The following is a 24,358-nucleotide window of genomic DNA, read 5'->3' as shown; positions in this document are numbered from 1 at the left end:
ACATTATCGATTCTGCACAAAAAGTTTGTTTTTGGAAATGGATATTTCAAAATATGTTAACGAGAAGTCCCATAAAATGCCAGGTTTATTTCGAATTTCGTTTCTGGTTCAATATATGTAATTTTTGATGTATTCATTACAGAGGGCGCAAAAATCATCAATTTTTTGGCGAGGTCGGTATTTTAGCATCAGAATTCTCTATTGCATCTACATTATTTCTTGTCTGTGGAAAACACATGATCCTTGATTTTAATCGATGAAAAACAAAAGTATAGACATATCCTTTGGTATGAATAAAGGGAGGAAAAAGAAATATTGTAACATGAAACGTACATTATTTATATGAAGTAATAACATTCGAATTGTATTGATAAGGCTAGTAGCATAATTGGTTACGTTTGTAGCTCAGTACTATAAGGAATGTCGGTTCAGTTCTGAGGTTTGCGCGTGGTCACCGTGGTGACAGTTCTTCGATACTTAATAGTGACACTTTCTTCTTTTCCTTAGCTTGTATTAACTACACCCTCCGTTCATGTTGTTTAAGTGATTTCTATTAATAAATTTATGATGGCACAGACGCTTGTTTGTTTACGGTACTTTCTCATCGGTGGTGCTATCATTATTGGTGTAAGTGCAAATTTTCTACCCTTATTTTAAATGATTTGTGTTTACGCCCGATGGATTACGATTTAATGTTATCTCAAAGAAAATTTGTCTTATTTAAGTTCTCAGATAAGTATCAAATGATATTACCTTTTCTCAGTTTCGTTTTTCAACATTCTATTATTAAGTGTTTAGCAGTTGGTGACTAGTTTCAGATTTGTCGTGGAATTGGATATCCGCCAACTTACTATGCTATTCCCCCATCATTCTTTTGGACACTTTAACCTTTATACTACGAATTTCGATTTTAGTCGAATGTTATTGCTACGTATCCGTTTACTACGAGATTCGATTTTAATTCATATGCAGCTGAAATTTATTCTTCTTTATTGTAAGGATTAAAAAAAGTTGAAAATTGAAGAATTTTATTATACATTTAGAATTAAAATGTCTTAAAAATAATTGGAGAAATGAATTACGCAGCATAAAGACTGTTTCGACTTCTGAATTATTATGCATTTTTTTCTCAATTAAATCATTATAGTTTGGTCAATATTGAATGTCTTCCTAAAATCAATGTAATTGTAACCTTTTATGTTATTATCTATTGATTTATAAATAAGAATAAAATAAGAAAAAAGAATGCTTTCTTTTGTTAAAATTATTGGAGTTTACGTAACTAAATTTTTTATATATATTCGCATAAGTTTTTGATATCTAGTAGATAATCTTTGTTTGCTTTGATATCAATATCGCGTGTACACAGAAAAATAATCGCATTATCGATAACTTAAACCCTTCGTACTGGTACTTCCGTATATGTGAATGCAAATTTGTGCAATAGAATATTATTATATATATTGAAAGAAAACTCTGTATCAAATTTAATTAAAAATATTTATAACATTGGTTTTAATATTGTGTTGGGCTTATAGACAAACAACATAATGATCTATAGTTCAACTGATCTATAGTCAACAACTGAAATTGAAATATAGATAGAGTGATAGTGCTAAAGTATGTCAAGACCGATTTGTTCACGGAAAAGAGAATGAAATCGATCTTTAATATCGATGTCAAAATCAAAATTCGTAATTTGCGAGAAATGTTATTTCATAAAAACTTAGAATGTTTTATCATCCAATCTCTTTCGAAACTTTTAATCTCACGTATTACAAGCAGCATCGAGATTAGATATAATTAATCATCGCTTATCACAGATGTTAAAGTATGTTATCACCGTAGAATTCATTGTATTACACCATAAATGATAAAAATTTTTCTGTTTACTGTCCATAGATGTGCGGTATCATAGAAAGTGTTTGCGCTGGATATTTCATATACCAGTTGTATGAATATTCATCCCTCACGTCTAGCAATGTATGTGGTTCAGCGATAACATTGGTCGTGATGGGTTTGATAACGTGTATGATAGCTTGGTGCGCTTGGCAATTCCTAGATTTCACAAATAGAGGCCAAGTTATAATTGTAAGGAGCCTTAGATTATTATTTATTTCAATTATCAATTAATAGCGCTTGCAAATTCTTTTTTTCTAATAATAACGGATTTTACTTAGAAGTATATATGTATAAGTATATACGTTTATATATTTCTGATCATTATATTGCTTTCTGTTCTTCGATAAGATTTCCTTCCTTATCCACCTTCGATAAAGAAACATATAATTTTTCATTTAGTTTTCTGTACTGCTTATAATTGTTACAATTGTTAATACGAGCGCTGGAATTTGGGCCCTTGTTAGACATGAACAAGTGGATTTGTTGCCAATAGCGCATGTCGAACATGTATTTGAGCTTGCTATAACGGACGATAAGTCTCGCTGGGATCGTATGCATTCAAAGGTATATTTAATTTCTTCAAGATAATATATAATTCTTATATCACATATCATATTCGATTTAAATACTTATGTATTCCTTTCTTAGTTACATTGTTGTGGAATAAATGGACCAGCCGATTATCGTAGTCAAAATGCAGTTCCTTGGTCTTGTTGCGATACGTCATCACTTGCAAATCCTAATGATGATAAAGGCGTGTGTACTAGCATGTATGCACATGGTTGCCAGCATGTGGTATTAAATCGTACTAGATCGATTCTTCTTCATATTTTTTTGCTTGCACTGTGCTCAGTATTATTACAGGTAATGAGATCTGTTAATCAGTTAACCACTATAGATAGAATCGGAAATGTGATTGTATTGCTATTTTTAGGTCTGCTTCATAACATGCATGTCATGTTACGTAAAAGCATGCCGAGAAAGGATGGAAAGAAGAAAGGACATGATGGTCATCTCTCAGTCATTCGAGCGAGCGTCCAAAGATTTCGGAACAGGCGATAATCTTCTGAATCATCAGTCAAAATATACAAAAACGGTGTCTGATGCTTGATAATTTGAATTTTTATTCTCTTCAGAAGGAATATTTGTATTTTGATACTTACTGTTTATGGCTGTATTCCATTACACAAGTACTTTCATTTTAATCATTGTAGTATTTTATAGAGATCGTGTGTCGTACTTTGGTATCTTTTTTTAGCGTGTTGTTTTACTGTAAAAGTGTCGTTTATATTGAATATGTTAAATACATAATTCTCCAATATTAACATAAATATCAGTAACAAAAATATCATGTACATTGCATGGTGTTATGAAACTATTCATGCCAAAATATTGTGCCATTTTACAAAATGTACCAAATACGAAGTTCCTTAGCTGAAAGACATTTTATAATTAAACACAAAAAAGTAAGCAAATCATTATTAACAAAGAATCAAGTAATGTTACCAAATATTATTAATATATTAATGCGAGAAAATCAATCTTTTATTATAAGATTTATTCTTATACCAAGAATGTCAGTAATATATGATTTACACTTTGATTAAAAATTTGTATACTTTTAATACGAACAAAATAAACGTTTGTAAATAATTGTAAGTAAATCAAACCCAATCTTCATGTATATATAAAATGAAATAACAAATCTTTAAGTTTCGATAAGTTCCGAGTACGAAAATCTTTGCTACTAGAAGTTTCTTAGGTCGGATGTTGAAGTGTTTTTAAGAAGTTTAAAATTAATCGATAAAAATTTCAGTAAACCCTTCAATTTCATATTCTACGATTCATTTTTTTTTAATGTTACTCGCGTTATCAAAATTAGCGGGAAATTCATACAAGAGCTTTTTATCTTTCTAGACAAGACAGGTACGGCGCTATTACGCTTCATAACTGAAACTGGTTTCGCTTAGCAACAGTAGCGTCAGTTGAACGCGGGACGTCAGTGTTGTAAGTGTTGCTGTTCTTGTTCGTGCCGTCCTTTAACCTAACCTGTTGAGCATTTTTCTGCGCGTCTTCCGAATCACTTCTGGTATTTTAACGGATTTATTTTCTCGAAGCAGAAGTTGCTGGAAAGAAAAAAGCTACGAAGATGGGCTGCGGAATAGGAATGATAAAATACCTGCTTTTCATATTTAACTTCATCTTTGCGGTTAGTATATATTAATATTAATCTAACATATTTTCACGATCTTTCCTATTTGCCCATGGTGTAATATTCAATTTGTGTCTTATAGTTTTCCAATGTGTTCTCGTTTAACGATTTATCATTTAAAAATGTATTAAAAGATAAATGAAATGAAAAAAGCTTGTCTGCTATAATGACAAAAGCGAATGCTGTGTTTATGAAATGAATGTTTAAGCGTGTAATGATGTTACTGTTTTTCTAGCATTATTCTAAGATACGTTGGTAATTTACTAAAGAGTATACTGTAGCCTGTCGTTTCACTGTACGATACGAATAGATTTTATGCCGTATTTGATTTATAACCAATCATCATTGCTATTTTTGAATACTGATTATTGTTCTCTTTTAACTCTATTGTTCTTTTATGATTTTTTATTAATCACGTAAAAGGAGCTTAGTAATCGAAAAATTTTAGTAAGTTTTATACGTGAATTTGGTTTTATTCAACAATTTTGATTTTAATACTTTCATTAACGTGTTCTTATTCAAGAACTAAAAAATAATGATTTTTCTTTTGCCGTTATAACGTTATTAATTATGATTACTCGCGTATCAATAACAATACGTTATGGAAATCTCGCAATAAATTTAACGCTTTCTTCGTCGACATTATCGCGCCAATCAACTGTGAAATTTGATATTTCCTTAATATTAATCATTATACGGTACTTGAAATAGCAACAAAGATAACAGTGAAGGGTGGGTCACAAATACTGAGTCAGAGAGAGTTTTACACGGTTGTTTAAACATACGACAATGTAAATGACAAGCCATGAGTCATGAGTCATACGATAAGAAAAGCCCGTTGTGGTTGAAAAATACCAAGCCTTTCGAGAACTGTCAACACTAGGCGATGTTTTTTTTTTTTCTCAAATATATTTCAGTTACAGATATAAATCTAAATAATTTATTCTATATTTCGCATTCTTTTGAATTCAATCTTTTCAAACTATGAATAGTAATAACATCGAATTAAAATGTAGGATGAATTTAAATGCGCATTATAATATCGTTACATGCATGTAAATATGTATAGGTATAAATAACATTGCACAATTCGATAAAATATTACCAACAACTGGGGATATCGTGTGTTTCGAATGGCGTTAAGAAAGGAGTGTATATTCTTTTCGACTATATATTAAATAATCGATGTAACGTTTCAAGTTGTATTAGAACTGTGGTGTACTCTCGATTTTATAAAGTTTGCTTAGATAGAGTAGTTGAAGTAGAACATCTATATCTCAACCTCAATAATTTTTTCTATAATTTAATCTCAAGATAAAAATTTAGTCTTAAAATCGATATTGATCAAAAAGTAAAATTCCGTAATATTTTTAGTAATCTAAAACATAACTTTTTCTTGGCAAATTATCAGTGGAGACGATATATAAACTGCATGATTATAAACTCATTCTGAACTCGTATCGTTCTTTTCTTATCGAGATTTTACGATTTTATGTCTTAAGGTTACGTTGCTGATCTCTCGCAAGCACGTTCTTCTCTCTTTGTCTTCTTTAATAATAGTAGTGTTGCATATAATGTTAAGAACTTGCATTCTCTTACAAATGACGTAAACGCGAATCATTGGTTGCCAGGGAATCCCGAATGATGAGTGTATGTTGCATTGGTGGATGAGAAACAGAGATAGAATGAAGAAACTTTTTCTCACGTATTTCAGTAGATACAGCAACCGTAGGTGTTTTTAATGCTCGTTCCACGTTCGTCTCGTTAGATCTGTGTGTGTATCGTCTCGATCGTCCTTGTGACGTTACGCGCGTTTCTCTTCTGTTTCAATCGTGTCGTTTAATTTCGTGTCATTAAAATCGAGTGGTGAAAAGATCAAGATGAGTTGCATTTCGGATTGTATTAAATATTTGCTTTTTATTTTTAATTTTATATTTTTGGTAAGTAAACTTCGGAGCCAACAAGCTCTGCAAGATCAAGATTCAAAAACCTTTAAACTGTTTTACCTACCAAATGTCCAGATTATAGATGGCTCTTCTTCTTTCTTAAATTTAGGAAAGGAATAGTTTATAGTGAAAGAGAAAAAGGTACTAAAAAGAGTTTTAAATATTTCTTAAGGAATCTGTTCAGACTAGGTTTAGTCACCAACTGGTTTTCTATTTGTGAAACAGAGCAAGAGAAAAACAGGAAATGGGGTTGGAATTTTCGGGTTGTAGAAATAAGAAAGCACGTTCTGGTGTTTAACTGCCACGATAAAGCTGGGGTATTAGATCACAACAGTTTGCATGTTTTACAATGGAATTGCGTCATTTCTTCAGAGAACTCCCCTCCAGTCAGAGAAGAACTGGATGTAATTCCGCTCTAAATTGTACGTTTTAGTCAAGGTTCGGTTGAACTGTAGTATCCTTGACATTTTATGGATCGTTAAGAACGCACCTTTATATTTCGTTTCTAAACACTATCATATTATTCAAGTAACTCGAGCATGTATTTTACATATGTTACATATATTTTGCATTAATATTTCATAATATTGGATGAATTCAGAGTTCATACAGTAATTCATAGTTAAAAATGCAAATTACATATAATGAGATGCGTTTATGTAAGTACACTTTATGAATAATAGGAATCGTTGCAAAGTGAAATATTCTGTGTATGTTTCACTATAGTTGTTGATATCTCTACGTTAATTAAAGGAATCGTTTCTTGTATTGTGCGTTGTGTCATTAAGAACTCATATATAGGTAGAGTTTTAGAGTACGCTAGTGTGAAATTAAATCGCTATCACGATGTAAATTCAGCGTCATGCGGTATTTGCTCGTGATTATGGGCATGTTCTGAGATATCTCGCAATTTATATATATGACGTCATTTTCTAGGAAGTCTGAAATCGTGTTAATTAACGTCGATAATAATACTAGTAACATTAGCACTGAAATATTAAGATAAAAATATTATAGCTGAAAATTACGCTTTGTCTATTTAACAATAAATATCTTTTATTTCTCTAAAAGTAATATTCTGTCATATGTCACAATAAATGTCGAAAAATAATTTTACAAAATATTGAATTCTTTGAATTGTTTGTTTTTATATACATAACACAGCTTCCTAGTGAGGTGCCGTAAAGTTCTTTGATAGTCTGTATGTTTTGGTAAAGAAGTTGTGTACAGTGAATAAGTTAGGTGAATTGAAGGCATTTTCTTGATTTTCTTGTATAGTTTCTGAATATATATATCAACATTTGGAAAAGAATGGTTCAATCAGAAAAATACTTCCACCACATAACCGTATTCATCATTTCAATCAAATCTTGCTTTTCTAACCATTGCATTTCTGACCATATAGTGATACATATAATGCATATAATAATATATAGTCTTTTGTAGATATATATAGTATATAATGATACATAGTCTTTTTTTTTACTCACAGTCTTTTGTATTAGATCTTTTATGTAACGTAGTAATTTTCGAGCGTACCACGAGGTACTGTGAAATCATCACGTATGAAACGTAATCATGCGATCGGTAGCACATTGTCTCCTTTGTCTTTGTCCATTATGAAAAAGTACAATATTGCAAGCACGTCTAGCGTCGGATAAACAGAGATTAAATTGTCCACTATGTGATTTCTATATTGTAGATAAATTTTTGGCACAGAAACCTATACAAAATTGGCACGTAGAACTGACTGAAATTCTGAGGTTGCCTCAATAGCTTGACGAATGAGATAATATTTAAGTATTAGCATTTTAAAATTTTAATTCGTTACATAAACGAATCAAAAGAATCAATCAGACTGATTGTTTGACTGAAATAACTTGAGCTAGATTCTTTGTATGCCAAACAATCGATGTATACAATTCATCTATTTAGTATATCGCTGATAACTCTTTCTCCCTAATCAGGCAATTAATCCAACACGAGTAAAAAAGATTGCCTGACACGTTAGTCAGCTATCGAATCTATCGAAGATAAACTTAAATCTCATTCTGTATTCTGTGAAACATTATGATATACATTACACATACTAACGCATGATGTACTCCAAATGTTTTACCAGTTTCTACGCGATCAATAATTCATACGAAGCAGCAATGTAAAAAAGAAAATATTCACGATAAATTAGTTGATCTACAAAGCAAGGTTGCACTATTTATTTTATGTAGTTATTTAATATATTATTATCATATAAACCTGCTCTATCGTATTTACATTGTGTATTTAATATTAGCGATTAATCTTACGCAAAATTTCTACCTTAAAATCATCATCTATATTACTCTATATACATATACAAACAATTAATTTTATGTTAAAATTTATTTGAGGAATCGACTTGTGTAAAAAGGAATCATGGTAATAAGCTAACATATAAAGGCGTACATGAACATAGTTTTCGTAATTTTTTAACACATTCGTGGAACGCAGTGGATCGACTTTTGTAGCATTTCACAAAGATAAGTATCGCCGCAACAGGGAAGTACACGATTTTACTCTTTCTAAGAATAGAGATAAATATCGGATCAATGGTGAAATAACCGGTTCCGTTTGCTTTTCACAATCTTTCATAAATTTCGACCACTGTATCTCGTTTCATTATAGTTTTGTTATCGCGAACTTGATTATATATGCGCCAGAAACCTTGTCCTGGAAATGTTGACTCATCTGCGTTTTGGTATATTTCGGGTATTTTGCGCGCAGGTATTACAAACGTAGCTGCGCGTGTGAGATTTTTCAAACAGAGAAAAGAAAAAAAGAGACGTTGCACGTTTGGCAACGTTTCTTTTGTGTCGCGACGGAACACTTTTCAAGGCTTCGCTGTTTTTCAAACCGAAAACAGGTTTTATTAGCGTTCTAAAATACTAGCAAGATAGTTGATTTTTCTGAAATTGAAACGATTTCCATTACGTGACACAGTTGAAAATATATTTTTTTTCTTCTTTTTCGTTTTAACTTATACTTTGCGGCATTACATGTTTAAAAGAACGCTAGATGATAGAACGATGATACTTTATATCGTCAATTAACAGCAATAACGTGCCAATAAGTATCGTTCTCTGAAACTAATAGTAGTTTTAACTGCAAGCATTAAGCTTAACGGCTAAATTGATTTATGTACTCACAAAACGAACTATTATTGGAGTTAGAATATTTTTTCCTATTCGGAAATGTGAAATGTATTAACATATATAAATAATATTTTCTGTTTAAAATATTGATCTTTCCGAATGTCTACACTGTCTCTTTCAATTATTTGATAATATATTATGATTTGTTGTTAACGTTGCTATTAACGTAAATAACGTAAAATAACATTATTATTAAAAAAGTAGCTTAGATAGTACTGTATTTAGCTTTATAGTTTTTCATTAAATCATTGATTACGATCTCAAGATAAACTCTGTGTTATTGAATATCGATTATATTTCTGCTGATTTCTTGGAAAACTTGGTATTATCTATAAAATTGTTCAGAATTGTTTTTCAAATATTTCAAGCTACAAACTACTTTTACACGATTTTCATTTAGAAAGTTCCAGATGGCAGACCTTGGCTCTTCATTCAAAAAGAATCTTTGTTCGGTTGGAGATATAAATGAATACGAGAAACAAACTGCAAGTTAAAAGAACATACAGTCCAGACAAAGTCAATTCAAAACTTATTTCCATCGGCAGAGACGTATGTTGTTTCAGCGGAACTCAGTACCGAGGCATATGTTGAATAGAATGATGTCATCTAGTATGAGCGATCAAGTATATAGCCTGCGCGTTCTCTATTCTCTGACTATTCATGTTATCACGTCTGGGAATATTGCGTCCGATTAAACCAGCTTGATATGACTTCAAAAACTTAACTCTTAATTCCTACAGTGAGAGACACCTTCGACGTTATAATTATCATGATAATTTTCTCTCGAATGACGCTATGTTTCAATCATCTTCGTCATTATAGACTCATATACAAATTTTTATTTAAGTAAAAATATTAAACAAAATAAGATTAATTTTATGGATGTATAACCAATTAACAACACATTTTAATTGGAGTTCAACAATTTACATATTTTTTTTTCTGGTCAAAGGTAGGATGATAATAATTGGGAATTGAATCGAAGGAAATACGTAGACAGCTTGTAAATATATTGATGTTTCATCATCGAGAGTGATAGAGAAAAGCATAGTATCATAATTTCTGAATAATGCATAGATTAAATAACTTGCCGTTGCGCTCTATTTTTATTAGAATTTATCCCCGAAAAAATACATCACGCCACTTAGAATCAGTCTTGAATTCCCATGAGCTCCTCCGAGTCAGGCATTAATCATTTAAGAGTCTGTGCATCGATCCTCAAATTGTTCTCGATTCTTTAAAATCTACCGTAGAATCTTGTATAATAATAATAATAATAATAACTTGAGAATAACTACTTCAACTAGATCGAAGTGTACAGTCCTCTAACTCAAGGAAGCTATAGCCGAAGAATTATAAGCAGATTTCAAATGATAAATTCACGTCGCGGACTAAAAATTGCGTGACAGACATTCGCACATGTCCGGCTCTCAGCATCGATCACAATAGTTTCAAACATACGCGATACACAAAGGAAATGTACTACAATATAAAGTGTCAAGGATACAAACGGCGTATTTACGTATTGATATGCAATTGGCTTTACTCAAGCGAAGTGCAACCATTGATTTGTTTGTTCTCGTGAAATATAATTTAACTTTTAAAACTAGAATCTCACCTAGTTCTAAAAAAGAAAGTTATGCTGCATTAGAATCTCTTTCTTTAATTTGACCTGTGAAAATGAATTGTTCTGATAGCGAGCACAATGATGTATGGTTTAGAACCAATAGAACCTAGAAAAGCTATTTTTGATTGTTCATAAACACGACAACAATTTTTCGTCTATTAATTTTGACAAATTCAATATCGTGAATTTTTAATTCTATTCGATTTTGCGTGACCTCAAGTGACTCATAACCGATTTTGTGATTAGACGTTGCCGAAGTAGTGGTCCTCGAGATTGCTTTCTTTTTCAATTTAATATTTTAAGAAGTTATTTATTTGATCTCGATGCCATGATCAATATTTCTGCACATCTAATCTAAACGAAACTTCGAGCAATCGCAATTTCACTGAAACGTTTATCGGTCTATTTCCTACTTTAATCAAATAATTGTACTTTATAGCAATATCTTATCATTGATTGCTTAATATCCACGATCGCTTACAGTTTACATCTTACAGTAGCAATTATTATTATATTTTTGATCGGTAGTAAAATTCTACGAAAGATTTGATGTTATCTGTAAAATAGAAAAAATTAATAACTCCGTTTTATTAATTGCATTATATTTTTACAATTCTTAAAACGTTAATTTTAGAAAACTTTCCTATGATAACATGGCTTCGTAGAAGAGTATCTATTGTGAAGTTAGTTATCCGATTAAAAAAAGATATTTATATCAATCAAAATTTATATTTCGATATAATCATAACAATGACATGCAGGATCGTATTACTTAGTATTTTATTACTTAGATTGTATTAGTCAGAAAGACTTACGTATGTTACGTTGTAGATATTTCTTATCTCTTGTCTAAAAAACATTTCAAATATCAAGCAGATAACATTATTATTGATCTTGTTTTATCAATGAGATTATCAATGAGAATATATTCTTTTCGCTGTTTATTTTGAATCATCGACGATTTTGATAAATTTGTAAGTAACATGGAGTGCAGATAATTTACATTACAGAAAGGCAATGATTTTTTGATAAAAAAGTCCGTTGATATTACTATAGGAATTTTTAACATTTCTTTTTTCTTGTCTAACGATATTTATTATCTGCTTTTTTGGTTGCTCATTTCTTTTGTGCAAGTTATACGATTGAACGTGTATCTTATTGAAAAGATTCTGATTTGCTCGAGGTCTATTGTCAGTATACTTTGTTGGAAGTCCGTTCAACTACCACCTGGCTCGCACCTGGAAGGTGACCTAAATTCATCTACAGACGGTTGCAACCGTAATGTACTGTCTACAGAATGTTCAATGCCAACCGGTTAATATTGTGCAATGTGATGTAATAAGTTGCTATCTTAACCTTCAATCGGTATATATATTTAGAAACTCGACGATCCAATCGATTAAAAGTGGCACAAAAATTAATTTAAAATGAAATAATATTAAATATTATCAAATAACCCCTCTAATTGATATTTTTTGTAAATTTTATATTTCGTATGTTAGACATATATTATATTTTGTATTATATTTACTTAAATTGAATTTTTGTTCATCCTTGACATTTTTATGTGTTGCAGATATGTGGATTGGCTATTTTAACTCTTGGCGTTATTGTACATCTGCAAGTGTCAGAAATAACCGATCACATTGATACCAATCTTTTATTCCCATCGATAACGTTGATCGTTATCGGCAGCATAATCTTCGTAATATCATTTTTCGGATGCTGTGGTGCCATCCGGGAGAGTCATTGCATGACGATTACCGTAAATATATTGATTATATTTATCACTTGAAATTCCACCTAACATTTTATTATAAAGATAGTACTTAATGAGATACAAATTATTTCCCTCTTTTAGTTCGCATCGTTCCTTTTGCTCATCTTGATCTTGCAAGTGGCAGTTGCTGTTTATGTGTTTGTTGTTATTAAAAACAACGATGACAAGGTTGATATCACAGAGAACTACGAGAAGCTATTCAAAAATTACGGTGTGAACGAAGAAAGCACAAAAGTGATTGATATTGTGCAGAGTAGCGTAAGTAATTTTACCGTTTTTAAATGAAAGAAAGTATTCGTTTTTTGAAAAACATTCTTCTTATCGAAAAACATCCTATTTGAAAACGTTATGATATATCAAATTCGGATTGCTTTTGTACAGTTGCATTGCTGTGGTGTCTATTCTCCGAAAGATTTCAGTCTTCACAACCTCTCTATTCCGCCAAGTTGCTGTGGCTTAACAGAAAAACAAACCTGCTCTTCAAGCGATGCGTATCCAGTAGGCTGTTTGTCAGAACTAAAGCGAGCTATCTCGAACGCTGGAACTATACTTGGCAGCTTAGCTATTGCTATTGCCGGTGTTGAGGTAAGTTCTTTTTTTATCGCTGTATTCAGTAAATATCGCGTTAGTCGTAAATAAAACTAGTGAAACCGTATTTGTGCCGATTTTCACGATATTTTATAATTTCTTCTATATTTTATGTATATGTACAATATAAAGTATAGCGACTATAAAATATAGCAGGAATATGTAAAATCTGTATATAAATTATGTATATCATATTTCAGTTGATTGGAATCATATTCGCACTTTGCTTGGCAAATTCTATAAGGAACGCTCAACGCAGAGGCTACAGAGTGTAAGAGTTCAAAGATAGCTGAAAGAAATATATATTAAAAACGAAAAGTAATATAATTGGTAACACTACCATTAATAATTTGATCTTAAGTGACAGAAGAAGTGCAGTTATTCTATGAAAACAAATTTAGATATTTTTTTAAATGGTAGATCAATGAAAATGAAGACGGGAAAAGTGCCTGTTTTTGTAAGTTGAAGCACAATTTTTGTTTAAATTTTGACTTTGGTATGTAATATGAAATGTATAAACATGTTATTTAATAGATTTTTAATTTTGGTACATTTCTGTTAAATTGGATATATTTTTTTTATGTACGACAAATAAAATAATTGTATTACTGATAACCTGTCATTAATAATAATAATTGGTGCAAAACGTTTCTAGAGATTCGATACATTTCATGCCTATTCTTGTTGTATAATTTTTGTATATATTCACACACACATACATACATATATATATATATATATATATATATATATATATACATATATATATATATATATATATATATATATATGTAATATAACGTCTTTTGCACACAATTAGCAAAAATTGTTATTGATGCACCAGAATATCAGATCATTTTTTATAATGTAAAATTAAACATTACCGAATATTCTGGTAAAACAATAAGTTAAGTCACATTGCATAATGTAGTTCTGCGACTATCATAGGAAAATATTTTTATAATATTTTAAAAAATACATATGTATTACATAGTGCTTTCAGATGCTTTTATAAAATACTGTTTATATTGTTATTTGTACAGCACACATTCACTATATTTCTCAGAGGATGTCGAAATATATATTATTTCTTGTAATAAAATTTATTTGATCCAAAGTTTTAAGATTATTAACATATTATTTTTTGTCTTTCTAAAAGAAATTACTCTTACATTTTACGAAACTTGAGATTATACTTTTAATTTATGCATTAGTATTTAACTATTACAGCTGTGGCGGATGATGAATGGATCGTTATATCTAATGCTAGAATGATTGCTGCTGCAACCGTCAAGTTTATTTAGAATAAATAATCTGGGTACAAATATAATCGATACCGTTAATAGACTTTCGTACAACGTATTCACGCAGATTTAATAGACCGCTCGAGGATGACTCGATAATAGCTCGCTAATAATGATTCATAAAATAACTCGGTAATCGCTCGATAATGTTCTCGCTCGCGATCGTGTCTGCTTATTTATACTGGTTGGGGGGAGTCGGAAGATTCAAATTCGTTTTGAAACGACGGTTGCCCTCAACGGCGACATTGTTTTTGCCTGGAGATAATCTAGCTCTAATTTCGTGAGTCTAAGCGGTATCCGTGATCCGAGGCACAACAACAACATGAGTCGCTCTCACTTCGCCTCGTCCTATGACTCATGTGTCGTCACACAGCTATTTACATGCAAATGAAACATTCACATAATTAAATTACTTTTATTATTTATTGAAATATTTGTCTATCTTAATGGACAATATGTTTGAGTGGACTGATAATATTTATATGTGTATCAATAGTATTTTTATAGGAACGGTTTTCTAGATTGAACATCGAATATGCGCCTTTACATTCGTTATATTGTCGTTATTTATTAAGTTCAAGAGAGGATAACTTACATCTGTTGTGCTATAATACATACTATTTACAATGTCCCAATCACGAGTTATATCTATCGATTGATTTTCTTTCTGTCAATTGGGATAGAGGATCAGTGCTTTAATCATTGCATTTTCAATATAATGCATCTCACACGTACCTTATAACTATCATTAAACGATTACTTTGAGACTGCAGGATATAAGTTGTTTTCGTTTGGAACTTCTTCGTTGTAGTTATTAGATATTAAAATTAGCGATGTGGTAAAGTTTTATGTAATCATTAGATATAAACAATAATAATATACTGGGTTTCAGTATAATATGTATGTATAGTATTTTTTATCTCTTTTAACATATGCATAAAGGATGAATTAATTATTCTAGTCTCATACACATTGTATATATGGTAATAAGAAATTGTGTGTAAAAAATGGACTAATGGAAAATACAACTCTATATTCGTACAGTCTCCATTTCAATATTGAAAATATTCATCGTGTTTAATACATATATATATATTATATAATTTAATATATATATATATATATACCTACATGTAAAATATTTCAATTTCTATCGGTTTGATACCTTAAACGTTATATGAACTATATTATTTCTAGTAATTTGACCATAACGCAAGTTAACGATTTATCTCGAACGTTATATATTCTTGAAATAGTGTGAATTATCTTGTACAAATTATGACGAAATTATCTACTTGGTACGGCGTTTTGATCATAGCGTTACTATTTTTCTGTTGCGAGTTTTTTTTACTTACGTTATTTCTATCATCTAGGTGTGACTCGTTCGCCGAGCGTATTTTAAATATATCCGTTTGAATTTGAACTTCTTCTATTTTATCTTACAGATCATAAGTAATACATTCAATATATTTTCGTTGAAGACGGAACAGAAGGTTATATCCACTCATAGCGTACATATAACACGTGTCTCATATCAACAACAGGATATTAGAGTATGTCCTCAACGTTTATTGATGATCGACGAAGAAGAAGAGTACAAATTCATATTCATACAAAATCGTCGAGTACTCTTAATCTAAATTTTTCTAAGCTCAATTTTGGGAAGATAATACGCGACATCGCATTCTTTAAATTATATGTTTTGGTTTGAAAAATGTAGAAACAGTTATTCTATCTAAATATTTTAAAGATACGTTCCAATCATGATTTGTTGTAATCGATTTCTGAACCTTTAAAATTCTTTATGAAACGTATATTAAAAGTGTAAATTAAATTTCATGTGCGTAAGAAGTAGATATTGTTAAGATCACCTGATATTTTATGATCCTGCCAAGATCATCAATGGAAGTACTATTTGAAATATGTATTCAAGTGTACAGTAACCTATAATCATAGTTCCAGTCTATGATATTTTTCTCATGATAGTTCATATATACTGTACATATTACACTAATAGTATTTTTTTGTATATATGTATAGACCACCTCTTAGATAATGTTATCCATACTTTAATGTTTATGTGTATATAATCATTAAGGAGTCTACTTCCATCTTGTGAGCAAGAGCATACTTCAAGTATGATAAATTGTTCTAGTACTTTTTATATATATGAAGAAAAGATAAAAGGAAATTCATCCAACGTTTTGTTCAAAGGAAGTTTTCAAACAAAAGATGAGCATTAATTCTAGAAATTATATACCTAAGTTTTTATCATAAGTCAAAACAATATTTTTTATATTGTGATTATCTCAATAATAATTTATATTCATATCTAAAAATTTATAAAAACCTTAATACACCATGGTATTCAAGATGCAAGTAGATAATGAATAATTATTCTTATTTATAAGAAAATCAATATCCTATTTACAGATTTGAATATTTACGAATGTGATAACAAGTAGCAAGTCATTAGACACCAAAGAAAGATGTACATCTTGAGAATCTCTATGATAAATAGGCAAACAATATAACAGTACCTACGTTTAGTGGCTTTTATTTCGTTAATTTATTTAATAATTAATTTTGTGCAGAAATATCCATGTTTATCCAAAAAGCAGGTATGATTCAAAGTAATAAGAGAGTATAAAAAAATTCTTTTTTATACTATAGAATGTTCTCTATATGTTATATCATGAAAAAAGAATACACATTGTTGAAAATTTTTGTCGAAGAGTTTTGGGGTAATTTAACAAAAATAAATAGATATCGTCGCAATAACACTATACTGACCCTTAGCAAAACACCCGTAGAATATATTCGTACAAGAAGAGCAACTTGTACGTTACCATTGAAATTATATGCAAATTACTCGCTATAAGTGTACGTGTAATGTAAGTGTACGCGCGACTTAACAAGAATAATAAAAAGAAATCAATGTACCGTTCAAGATGTTATAATACAATTTGTTTTCGTAGATTTCAGTTTCATGTACTTATGTACTTTTGATACAGCATTGAAGCTTAACACCGGCGCAGCATAAGTTCACCATAGTGTAACAAAGCGTGCGCGCTGACCTACAATTAGAACAGGATATTTTTCCCATCCTTACAAGAGTGCTCCCATCGCGTCAACGTGCAATTTTACGATAGACTTCTACGTCGAAGCTGATCCTAGAGAGGAGAAAGCTTCATGATGTCGCTACGAAGCTCTGTAGGTGGTGTGTCATCCAAATCGATGAGACTAGCGTTCGAGCCTGTCGAGGAAGGTGCCACGATCTCGTCGAGGAAGTCAAACGAGGCCACAGCTTCACGCTCCTTGTCTCCGTATCGCACAAAGAAATCGTCACCTCGTCCGATGATCGACGGCCTCGATGAACCCCAGGTTGACGGCAATCGCAGCACACGGTGTGCCTGGGCCGCCGATGCTGAGAAACCAAGCGCAGCGGGTCAACATGCCTCAGACCTCACTTGATCTCTTTTCTCTTTCTTCCTATACCGGCTCTAGCAGACACAGAGTAGCTCGGCTTAGCACTCTTACACGTATCACGTTCCTCTCTCTTTCTCTCCCTCACTCTCCTTTATCATAACGTATCTGTCCATTTTTTCTCTGCCTTCCATTGCCACGTGATCGTTTGTTGATCTCTCTCATGAATGGGTACTTTCGTATGGAGAGTTTTAAATATTGGCAAGTGCTCGATTTTCCATGTACGATTTCATTTCGTGACAGCCAAACAGCACAGTTGCAGATATGTTTTGTAAAATTTATTTACGTAGAAGTAACTTTGGAAACACTGCTATGTAACGTTGATATGTTTAGAAAGAAACTGATTCTTTTTCGGTTATTTACCTGCAAATACATGTTGTTTGTCTGCCACGAATAACTTGACGTGATTGAAACAAATGAAAATGAGATATTTATATATGAAAATTATTATGCTAAAGGTTAATGTACTAGGTATGTAAGGTTTGTGTCTTACTTCCGTGCTTTTTCTTATAAGATGACGAATAATAGGAAAATGATCGAAATAGAAATAGTGGAAAAGTCGAACACCTGCCAATGACGGAAATCAACCAGTAGTAGTACTTTTCAGAATGAGAGAGAAAGTAACTGTTTTATATAATCCTTGACGCAATTCCAGACGCAGTTATATTAGATACAATGACAATATATAATAAATAATAGAACAATAGAGAAGTATTTACATAACATGTAATTTTTAAATACGAAAACAATTTTCAAATATCTGTTCTATTTTATTAACTAATCAAACTTACTATGTATCTGCGTACAAATTTCACGTATATTCTAGTTACAAAATCATCCTAAATAATAACGAACGTTATTTTGTACGTGTAAAAAAAATAAATAAATAAATAACAACATTATTAACACATTACGGACAAATTTTCAGGAAAAACTATAGACATTGCCTTTATTAAATATTTAAAAATAATAAAACAAAAAATATATGTAATATAAAAAATTGTCAAACGCATCGTTCGTAATGTGTTAACCGACGTTAAATCGGAATTTATCAGATATATATATATATATCGGATTTTCATTCGTTTAATAGCAAAGATGGAATTGCGTAAAGGTGACTCGTAACGAATTCGTTCTAACGTCTTCTGGTTAATAATCGGTTAGTAAGCCAATAGAAAATCCGTTGTAGCCGTACAGTTCACGTTGGATCAGGCCAAAATAGGTCCCGGTGAAACGATTCCTCCCAACTGGCATGTCGGTTACAGAAACTGATCGTCACTAAGCCGAACTACGTAGCTTTTCTTGTGACAATCAAAGCACACCGCGTAGGAGCTACCATCTGAACAGAAAACGTGGAAAAGGCTATGTACAGCGAGGGCTACCAGCGTTCGTGTTCATGTTCCGTTTTCTTTTGTAACTGTACAGTGACGGGGTGTTAATCGGCCAAAGCCACTTAATAGCGTGACGTGTTAATGCGTGTTGGTGTTCAATCCACGCTAATATACATACTTATTACCGTGAAAGTTTAAAACGGCACTGAGCAATTATTTTTATTTAACCTTTTCCATTTACTTTAAATACATTCAAATATTTCTTAAATGAACACATTCTACGTCAAATAAATTATTTCACATATTGGAGTATAGTAGCGTGATTTTTGATACTGTTGTTAGTAATGTTATTTCGAATATGATAAGCGGAAGCGATTCTTTGTTTCACAATGCATCCTTGGAAGAAGAAACATGTATATATTGAACGAGAGGCAGAAAGACGTCGAAATTGAAAGTATGGTCGAGATTCGCAAGCTTTGAAATCTTTTATTTTAATAACCTTTGTGTCTGTTGAATTATATTGTATCCAGCGAAAGATACACTTTATAGATAGGAGAAAGTATCTCAGAGTGATGTGCAAGATTGGACAAGAAGATGTACTACTAAGGGATTGTTAATAAATACCTTTCTTTTGTCGTCGGTATCGGTGTAGTCTATGCAAGTGACGATAATCAGGTGGTTCATCCCCCGAGTCACTTCCGGCTGATCCGCTGCTCGATGTCGCCGAAGAACTTTCACTGCTTTCTAGCATCACGTCTAATAAATTGGCTCTTGCCTGGAGAAATATCAATTTTATGTGAAAAAAATGATAATTAGGTAATTGCTATTTTATAAATTTAAATTCGCAATTTTCTAATTGACCAGTTAACTACAGAATTTAGTTTTAGAAATCTCCCATCGGCTTAGGTCATGGAGTACGTCAATAAATACAAGCGACGACGAGTCGCAGTTAACTGGCTAAAATAACTGTTGAATTTTTTACGACCAGTACTCACTTTTGGGTCGGTAAAGTCAATATCTCGTTCAACGTGAACCCATCCAGTCGGACAGCAGCAAGCGAGATCCAATTTTTCAAGCGGCACCTGGCTTTCTTGGGTAACGGTGTTCTCTTCACCTTTTCTGATCATTCGATTCAGTTCATCTATCACATCTTTCGACGTGGCACGTTCGTGAAAGCTCAGCGATCTGTCCCTGCCTTCAACTAATAGCGGTGCTCTTGCTGGACTTACCTAATGAAAACGTAATGTCAAAATACTGTCCGAGCAATAAGGATTGAACTAAATTTTCAATATTATACATAAAACACTTAACCATAAAGCTTTGGAGAAAGCACATAAATAAAATTTAAAACAAGGATGTAAATTTTCAAATTTTAAATTATGATTTTTCGTTTCAAATTTTTACTATAGAACTTACAACTGTGCTTGGTGTAGAGGAAGTAGCAGCTTCCTCGTCTTCCTCGGGAACGGCACCTAATTCAGACGGCGCGACCGTAGTATAAGAAACACCACCATTGCAAGCTACCGCACTGATTATTCTCTCCTCCGGCGCTAAAGAGGGTACGGGTATCTGATCGAGCAAATCGTCGTTACTGCTCGTTTCAGCAACGTTCTCGATGTTGCTGCTATCTTGATCGACAGATGTTTCTATTTCGGCGCACATCGCCTCGGTTCCAGACTCGTCCTTGTGTTCGGTTTCCTCTAGAACTTTTTACATAATATTCAATTTTAATCCGTGTTCCAAGATATTTCGTTATTAGCTTTCTTAAGTATTCTTTTCTTCCAACATTTTTGTTGCTAAGAATTGTACCATTAATTTTGTGTTGTGACACGTGAACTTAGGAATAAATTTTGAAATAATAAAATACAGCAAACATAACGATACGACATATAGACATGAAAAGAATATACCTTCCGTTGCAAGAGTTGCACTATTATGTTCTAGTAGATTATTTGGCAATTCAGCCAAATACATTTGTTGTTCAGCGATAAAGGACAACACGCTCTGCAATGCTTGTTCCCTGTCCGGTGGAGGTCTTCCGCTTCTCGACGATGTGCTTGCCAAGCTTTTCGTACTCTCGAACTTTACCAGTCTGTAAAAGTCTCTGGTGAAATCCGTGCCAATGGATGGAGAGTCTGGATCATCGCTGCAGCCGGATAACGCCGCAGAGGATCGTTTGCTGGAATTTTCAAATGCTCCTTCTTCGCTGCTCCAGGAAGCACCAGGACTCGTAGCGTATGGCCACGACCCAGTCGCCCTGGCATCCATAAGAAGAGCAACCTAGGTAACGAACAAGAGATTCCCAAATAAAAATTGTATACAATTGCATTGTTTAACGAATAGCCTAATTTAAGACTAAGTAGAACTCTGTTTATATAAACTCCAGTTATTTGAACCAAGTTGAATTTAATACCCGGTTAAATTAACTCTTGTTAGTTAAATCCATTTATTTAATCCACTTAAATCCACTTAAATCAACCGAACGTAAATTCTTATCATATGAATGAAAAATCATAAAACGGAGAATCAGTAGACTTTTATTATATGAAATCAAATTACATAAATTAGCTTTCTACCGGAAAGTTCGTATAAATGGAGTTCTATCGAAAATTTATCAATTGTTAAAACCATATCTAATTTGAAGAAGATATAAAAAAGCAATGTTGTTTTCTATTCTTACCAATTCGCCTCCTGTTCTATCAGCAAGATAACTGGCACCATTCCACAAACATTCATTCGCGTCTTCTTCCAATTCCAAAGGATTATGTTCCTTGATTGCTGGAAGAGCTGGGGTGGTAGTGGTGGAGGGTTCCTTCCATACCGTAGATTCATTTTGAACAAGGTCCTCGGTGGACAACGAGAAACTCCAATCTTCCAATTCTGCTCTGTCGTATTCCAACTCGAGGTGATCTCGATGTTGTTGAGCACTTCTGCTGTCGTCCAACCTTTGGTTTGCAAAAATTTCAATTTGTTTTCCTTTTCAATCCATACCATTGTGTTTTACATATATTCAATTTTAAGTCGAATTTAAGCTATCAAACCATTTTGATCATCACGATCAATTTCCAATAAAAGTAAATTAATAAAAGTAAACAAAAAAGTCATATTACATTTTTATTTGATAATTTGTGATTAATGATTACAGGAAAAAAAGGACAGGGAAGTAATTAGGAAATTATAAACGAACCTGAGCCATTGTTGCACATATTCGGCATCCCAGCCTTCTTCTTCGACTAGAAGAAGAGAAGAGGATCCCATGGGGCTTGGTAGCTTGTACGGCGTGAAATTGGTTGTAGTGGTCAGCTTGAGGCATAGATGACTGTCGGAGAAGCTGCGCATCACGTGCTGATACGGCAGCAAGTCTTTGGTAGGGGGATAACTGTGACGTGGATTTATTCCTACGGTGAGATTCAACGGCAAAAACAGCACGTCCGGGTCGCCAGCGTCGAGGGCGACCAGCCGTGCATCCGGTGAAACGTCTGCCTCGGTCTCGTCTGTCGCCTCCTTTAGATCTTCTAACCCTCGGGATGGTTCCTGTCGAGCACCCTCACCCTGTACGTCGCTGGACATTGTTGAATAACCCTCGTCTCTGTTCCCACTTTCTGGACTCTCGCTACCTTCCTCTTCTGACGGTTTTTGTGCTGAATTATCGCGGTGAGCGTTACTTTAATCTTATTATCTTAGAATTTGTGTTAATTGTTAATACTATAATGGTATTGCAGATATAACGAGTAACACGGGTAATTGTCGTATGACCATTGTGAATACTTCAGCTATACATTTCACTGATAAGCATAATGCTTATTTTAATTCTGGCTCTTTCAAGTCATATCATATCCTTAATTCTTTTACGAACGAAATGTTTCTTGGACTGTGCAAACAAATTTTTCCTTCTTAACTATTGATAATAGAAATATATATATTTGTGACCTTTTATAAGCGAAATGCAATGTACTAAAATTAGAATCAGTTTTATTGAAAGTAAAACATATTTACCGCTTAATTAGTTCTTAAAATTTGAAACTACAATCGAATGTAGAAGGATTAAAGATTTCACACGCACAACGTACAATCACACGTGGAATTATCTAGTCAAGCTATATATATTTTTAAAACGATTACTCGTTCATAAAAGATATTTCTATTTGGTAGTGATAAACGTACCCAAAGGTCTGTTTCTTCGACATTTCGTAGCAGCCATGACTGGTATCTGTAAATTGAGCGAGCGTGGCCTTGATAAGGGTACCCAAGCTGGGTCCAGACCAAGAGCAGCGACTAGTGCCGCGGGTCCAGCTTCGAGGATCCCTTGAATCAATTCTGTCGGACTTCCAGGATTTGCGGCCTGGGCCAATAATCCTGAAAGCGCTCGATTTTGAGCCTCGAGCTCCCGTATACGCCTCTGCAATGCACCGATTTCTTCCCTCAGACCCTATACAGCATAAAGAAACGATAAGTACGCCGTTTTTTCAAACATAATCTTAGAAATGACAATAGAAAGCGCGTTAGCGGACGAACAATAAGGATTTCAAAGTAAAATGTTGAAAATGTGATTGGATAAACAAGCGTTTGCTACACGAAAACTAGCATTAAAGAAAATAAAATATTCTTCTGTTCGTTGTTTTTCCTTCTACGTGCTAAAAGGTTCGAGCAACGTCAAGTTATTCGAACACAGAAGTTTGTCACCTGGAAAATATTGATAAATATATTCGTGTTATTTAATCGAGCTAATTTAGTATGCGTGAACACACACTTGCAGCTTTGCAATCTCGCAGCTTAGCAGATGGATTAGACGGGATCGACATTAAGGGTGAAATCTGGTTAACCATTGGTATATTTCTTTTAAACAGGTGGTACACGTAAAAGAGGGGAAGAATTAAACACAAATATTATCCCGTAAAGGCCAACGTCTTATACTGGTTAACGAAATCGACTCAGAAGTATAAGTATATTTTAAATGCAACGTAATTTACTTCGATATCACAAATCTTCGG

The 24,358-nt window shown here is 32.6% G+C and overlaps 4 protein-coding genes across 12 annotated transcripts in view; 2 read left to right on the top strand and 2 right to left on the bottom strand.

The window, feature by feature from the left end:
- The window catches only part of LOC132904675 (bumetanide-sensitive sodium-(potassium)-chloride cotransporter), a 202,168-nt gene that overhangs the window by 23,263 nt on the left and 154,547 nt on the right, over positions 1 to 24,358 (bottom strand). The gene's annotated exons all lie outside the window — the stretch shown is intronic.
- LOC132904731 (23 kDa integral membrane protein-like) lies at positions 228 to 3,555 on the top strand. The gene is made up of 5 exons (XM_060955449.1): positions 228 to 627; positions 1,903 to 2,091; positions 2,302 to 2,466; positions 2,551 to 2,766; positions 2,837 to 3,555. The coding sequence occupies exons 1-5, from the start codon at positions 565 to 567 to the stop codon at positions 3,011 to 3,013; spliced, it is 810 nt and encodes a 269-aa protein (XP_060811432.1). The 5' UTR covers positions 228 to 564; the 3' UTR covers positions 3,014 to 3,555.
- LOC132904736 (CD63 antigen-like) lies at positions 3,897 to 14,363 on the top strand. 2 transcript variants are annotated; one of them, XM_060955461.1, is made up of 5 exons: positions 3,897 to 4,111; positions 12,455 to 12,643; positions 12,740 to 12,916; positions 13,040 to 13,243; positions 13,447 to 14,363. In XM_060955461.1, the coding sequence occupies exons 1-5, from the start codon at positions 4,052 to 4,054 to the stop codon at positions 13,519 to 13,521; spliced, it is 705 nt and encodes a 234-aa protein (XP_060811444.1). In that variant the 5' UTR covers positions 3,897 to 4,051; the 3' UTR covers positions 13,522 to 14,363. The 2 variants fall into 2 exon arrangements, with proteins under 2 accessions (XP_060811444.1, XP_060811449.1); XM_060955466.1 differs by lacking the exon at positions 3,897 to 4,111 and adding an exon at positions 5,871 to 6,054.
- LOC132904638 (uncharacterized) overlaps positions 14,952 to 24,358 on the bottom strand; it is a 394,190-nt gene continuing 384,783 nt past the window's right edge. For 5 of the 8 annotated variants that reach the window (XM_060955304.1, XM_060955323.1, XM_060955332.1 and 2 more), the window contains 8 exons: positions 23,532 to 23,796; positions 22,555 to 23,008; positions 22,048 to 22,312; positions 21,278 to 21,647; positions 20,784 to 21,073; positions 20,363 to 20,596; positions 19,992 to 20,142; positions 14,952 to 17,977 (listed from right to left, as the gene is read on the bottom strand). In XM_060955304.1, coding sequence (XP_060811287.1) covers positions 17,724 to 17,977; positions 19,992 to 20,142; positions 20,363 to 20,596; positions 20,784 to 21,073; positions 21,278 to 21,647; positions 22,048 to 22,312; positions 22,555 to 23,008; positions 23,532 to 23,796 — 2,283 coding nt within the window. In that variant the 3' untranslated portion in view covers positions 14,952 to 17,723. Of the gene's footprint in view, positions 19,376 to 19,991; positions 20,143 to 20,362; positions 20,597 to 20,783; positions 21,074 to 21,277; positions 21,648 to 22,047; positions 22,313 to 22,554; positions 23,009 to 23,531; positions 23,797 to 24,358 lie in introns of all 8 variants that reach the window. The other 3 variants (XR_009657643.1, XM_060955342.1, XM_060955350.1) reach the window with 3 other exon arrangements.

The sequence above is a fragment of the Bombus pascuorum genome, chromosome 1 (assembly GCF_905332965.1).
Source record: "Bombus pascuorum chromosome 1, iyBomPasc1.1, whole genome shotgun sequence".
Taxonomy (NCBI): Eukaryota; Metazoa; Arthropoda; class Insecta; order Hymenoptera; family Apidae; genus Bombus; species Bombus pascuorum.
Note: the sequence above shows the minus strand (reverse complement) of the source record. Positions and strands in the feature narration are given on the sequence as shown.